Source organism: Oncorhynchus keta, chromosome 14 (genome assembly GCF_023373465.1).
Source record: "Oncorhynchus keta strain PuntledgeMale-10-30-2019 chromosome 14, Oket_V2, whole genome shotgun sequence".
In the NCBI taxonomy this organism is placed as follows: domain Eukaryota; kingdom Metazoa; phylum Chordata; class Actinopteri; order Salmoniformes; family Salmonidae; genus Oncorhynchus; species Oncorhynchus keta.
Genome location: NC_068434.1, coordinates 72851775 through 72856580, shown reverse-complemented (window position 1 = coordinate 72856580; position 4806 = coordinate 72851775). Strand labels below are relative to the sequence as shown.

General features: G+C 38.8%; 1 protein-coding gene across 1 annotated transcript in view; it reads left to right on the top strand.

The window, feature by feature from the left end:
- syt9a (synaptotagmin IXa) overlaps positions 1 to 3809 on the top strand; it is a 67721-nt gene extending 63912 nt beyond the window's left edge. The window contains exon 7 of the mRNA XM_052462459.1: positions 1307 to 3809. Within this exon, the coding sequence (XP_052318419.1) occupies positions 1307 to 1375 (69 nt within the window). The 3' untranslated portion in view covers positions 1376 to 3809. The remainder of the gene's footprint in view (positions 1 to 1306) is intronic.
- The last annotated feature ends 997 nt before the right edge of the window (positions 3810 to 4806 follow it).

Here is a 4806-nt window from a genome sequence, read left to right as displayed (position 1 = left end):
ATCAAGGCCTTTCTACATTTCATTGTAGCTGAACAACGGTATACATACAATAGCTGACATTAATTGTAAAGATATAATAATACATCTATTTTATTATTATTATGGATGATAGATTGAGTGGAGAGGAGTGATGAGGAGTTGAAGGAGTGACTGTGTGACCTGTGCACTCAGCCTTGCATAATTGCTTTATTGTGTTGGCAACAAAGGAGACTGTCTTCCTTTAGAACACAGCTGAGTGAACCACCAATGTTTAGAGAGGGAGCGAGGGAGAGAAAGAGAGAATGAGTCAGACAGATAGGGAGAGACATACTGCAGATTAAGTGAAAGAGACAGCACGAGAGCAAGAAAAGAGATAGACAGACAGACAGAGGAGGATTTTAGAAAAGGAACAATTAAGCAGACTATTCTGTTTGCTTCAGGGTTACTTACTTAGTTAGTTACATTATGTGACTATGCTTTGAAATCCTAATTTGAGCCCCCAGGAAAGCACATCTATTATTTAGCAGTCTGCCTCACCAGCCATTTGAATCAATGTTGTTCTGCCTTCACAAGGCCCTCCCCCAAAAAGTCACATATTCAGAACACGCCTGGGACGCAAAAGGACTTCAAACTCAACTATGTTTGTGTGTGTTTGTTTGCTCTGTAAACCATCACTCTCTCCCTCACTCTCTTTCCGTAATCGCTTCTGTCTTTTTGCTTTTTAGCCAGCAAACAAAACAATTACTGTCAATAAGAACTGACCCTTTCACTGGAAAATAGATCTGACCTCGATGAGATGAAAAGAGAGGAAGACGTTTTTCTGCTTGCTTAACTAACCGATTCTGAGCGGCTAGATTTCTGCAAGCGAAATAATCAATCAAGTGCTTTCATGTTGAAGTGCTGGGAGTTTGAGAGAATCTCTGTTTTCACTACGGGTGTTTTAGAGAGTAGTTCTGTTTGGCAGTCCTCTAAGGAGGATTCAGAGGCAATAAAGATTCTTTCCAAAACAGATTTTAGTTTGGCACAGCTTGTTGCTTATCACCTACAATTAGTGAGATAGTCTTCAATTTGTGAGCTCTTATTAATTAATGTCTTTAGGTCACAATTGCTGCTATTAAGCTTTAACTACAGTGCAGTGAACCTACAAACAGAACTCACAATTGAATCGGTTTATCAAAGTAGCAGATTTGGTCAATACACTGACCCGAAAAGATCTGTTATCTTCATCCCCTTTACAGAATGTCTCTAGGACTACTAATCTACATGTACACAGCTATCTTTATTGGAGGTTTATCGCTCTCATCTCTCTTCTCTCTCTCCCCCACAGTACCAAGGCACCACAGGCGGGAGCCAGGCAGGGTCCTGTAATTCCCTGAAGACTCCTCCGTCTCCGTAAGCTTAACCGTCTGGTCCCTCCCGGAATACGACCACAAGGAGAAGGGGCAGGCGGCCCAGCCCAATCGTAGGAGTACCGTCCTGCTGAGTGGTCGACATACTGTTATACGTCATGACAGTGTGCGGTCGATCTTATGGTTATCAGAGACCAATCATTGTCTGCTCTGTGTCTCTGGGACAGGGCGTTTGCATGGGGAGTAAGGATTGATTCAGTTGCATGTTGAGTGACCACATAATATGGTTGTTGTCTTTTTATTCAGTCCCAAAAAGAAAATGGATGACAAAAACAAACCAGGAGGTTTTAACAGTTTGGTCTAAGCCTGAGTTTGAAGTAACCGTTTTTTACATTAGTCTTGCTCTACCTGTTTTTAATGGGGTGTGTCTGTATTGCACAGTGTACTTAAAAACAACCAGTCGAACTGATATACATATTTCATTTGGAAACGGTGCATGAGGTCATGGTTTTTGGTGGAATATTTTCTCCTCAGTTTCTTTCGGTTTCTGTTCTTGGAATAGAATGTTCTGTCGCATGATCACATGACATGTGCAGTGGCAGTTCATTTCTTAGACTTAGTACCTGTACGTAAAAATGTCCTTTCAAATGTTATCAATAAATATTTATTGATAAAAACACAGCTGGGTGGTCAATGTTAATATTACTCACCTGTTGCTATGACAACCACAGATTATCGTGAGGCGATAAAAGGCAAGTGTAAATCCAGATGCTAATGAAACCCAACATGCCTAATCTGATCATGTAAATTAATACAATTATTGTGTGTAATTGGGGGACGGTGATTCTATTAAGTTATTACAGTAAGCTAAATGTCAAAATAAAATAGGAAAAGGCACAAACTGAGTGACTGTGAAATACTGTAGAGAGAGGGGGAGAGACGATCAAGACCAGAGAGAATGGGTATCAAGAGATAGTCATATGACATAAAAATAAATAAAAAACAGCGAAATGTGTGTGTGTGTGAGTCTAAGTGTTTTCTGAGAGATGTAGATGGGGTCTAGTCATTTGTTTTGTACCTTGTCGATGATCTGTTGTTTATCTTTGCATATTACAAATCCAATAAATGAGATTGCAGCCGAGTGAATAACCATGACAGGAAGAAACGCCTGAATTTGTGAGAAGGTTACTAATGAATCCACATAGAAAGCAATGCCAAATGAACATCTGCTCGGAACATTCACAGATGATTTATCAATATGGTTTAGAATCATCTGGATACATGCCTAGTTGCTAACTACTGTTTGACTTTATCAGCTGGGTTTAGCCAATAATACTGTGTGGCTATGCATACCTCTTGGGGATACATGTACTTGTACATTTGAAGCTCTGACAGAATATTGACTCCACTGTTTCCTTCAGTATCATACAGGTTTGTCATTTTTAGAGCAAGCTGATTGGCTATTGAACCATTAGCTCCTCATTGCGTAGGCTTTATGTTCTGGGGCTAAATTGGTCCTCCGTTGCTCTCCATGGATTAGCTGCCTCCAGTGATGATGAGCTGTGATTTGTCACTGTCAGAGAGGGTGTTTTCAATTAGACATGCCTGCCCCTCACAAAGTGCCAGAAATCAGAGTTGTACCTTCTCCATATGCTGTTCTCAGGTCAATTTAGCATGTTCCTCCAAATGGTAAAGTTAGGGATTAGGAGGGTAAACTGATCCTTGATCTGTGCCTGCTACCCGCAGCACTAGAAGTGTGGTGTTCTAAATCTAATCAATTGTACCTCGTGTATTGAGCCAGTTTATCAGATATACTCTAGATCAGAAGAGATCTACCGTGACTGTCTGTTGAATGTCCATGTTTCATTATCTGATGCTTTTAGTGATTAATGACTTTATATATTGAACTCTTCTGGAATGATGGCTGCCATTGTATTGACTTTAGTCGTGGGAATTACGTAACGTCTGTTGTACTATGGACTTTTACCATTTCTGGAAATCACTCTTATGGATACTGTGAAGGTTACCACATTTACCAGCACGACTTCATAGCTCTATACACATCTATAACAAGCCAACATTGTGTACATTTTAAATATGACAAGATAGAACACTAGGAACTGGAGCTATCTATTTCTTTTTTAGCTGAGCATGTCATCAGCAGTGGTGTAAAGTATTTGAGTAAAAATAATTGAAATTACCACTTAAATATTTTTGACAACTTTTTCTTGACTACATTCCTAAAGAAAATTATGTTCTATTTGTTCCATAAATTTTCCCTGACACAAAATACTCATTACACCCAAAATACAGTGCTCAGCAGGACAGGAAAATGATCCAATTCACTCACTTATCTAGAGAACATCACTGGTCGTCCCTACTGCCTCTGATCTGGCAGACTCACTTAACATACAGTACATGCTTTGTTTGTTAATTATGTCTGAGTGTTGGAGTGTGCCCTGGTTATCCGTAAATAAAATTAAAAATTAAAAAATGGTGCTGTCTGGTTTGCTTAATATAAGGAATTTTAAATGATACTTAGGTATATTTTAGCAATTAGATTTACTTTTGGTAAACCAAATACTTTTAGAATTTTACTGAAGTAGTATTTTCTGTGTGACTTTTACTTGAGTAATTTTCTATTAAGATACCTTTACTTTTAGTATGACAACTGGGTGCTTTTTCCTCCACTGGTCATCAGCCGATACATTCCCTCCCTGCATATGGGACACTTCAGAAGATGACGCGTGACACTGTTTAGATGATGATGATGATGATGCAACATTCGCTATAAACCTGGCAATTTCCTTTCTGTGTAACCTACAGGATGCGTTGGAAATAGAATTAGGAATTAGAACGCTAGAATGGTTATGAACCTTCTTATGATGGTCTAAAGGGTCAGCCATTTTGGTCAGGGAGGTGGTCAAACATGGTTTGCCAGTGCTGTGATAAGATAGTGTAAAACAATGCATTTGAAGATTATCTGCATTGTATGTTTGTTAACTATAGCCAAACAGTTGTATAGCAATGATTCCATACATTTTTCAAATTATGCCAATATGCCAACATTCCATTTAAACAATGCAGTCAATCCACAGCTATGCATGGGCTGAAATCAGTTGATGATAGGATTTAGACAAGTTGTAAATGCAACAAGAACTGATATTGTATAATATAATAAACACAGTTTCCAAGAAAATAAAAATGTTGAAATTTATGGGTCTGTTTACATATATTTTAGAGGCTATTTATACCAAAAATTGGTATAAAAAGTATTTAGAATTATAGAACAATATTCTGGGGTTACAACTGCCCTATCCCATTTGGACAAGAGGAATACCTATGTAAGAATAATGTTCATCGACTACAGCTCAGCATTCAACACCATAGTACCCTAAAAGATAATCATTAAGCTGGAGGCCCTGGATCTCAACCCCGCCCTGCAATTGGGTCCTGGACTTTCTGACTGGCCACCCCC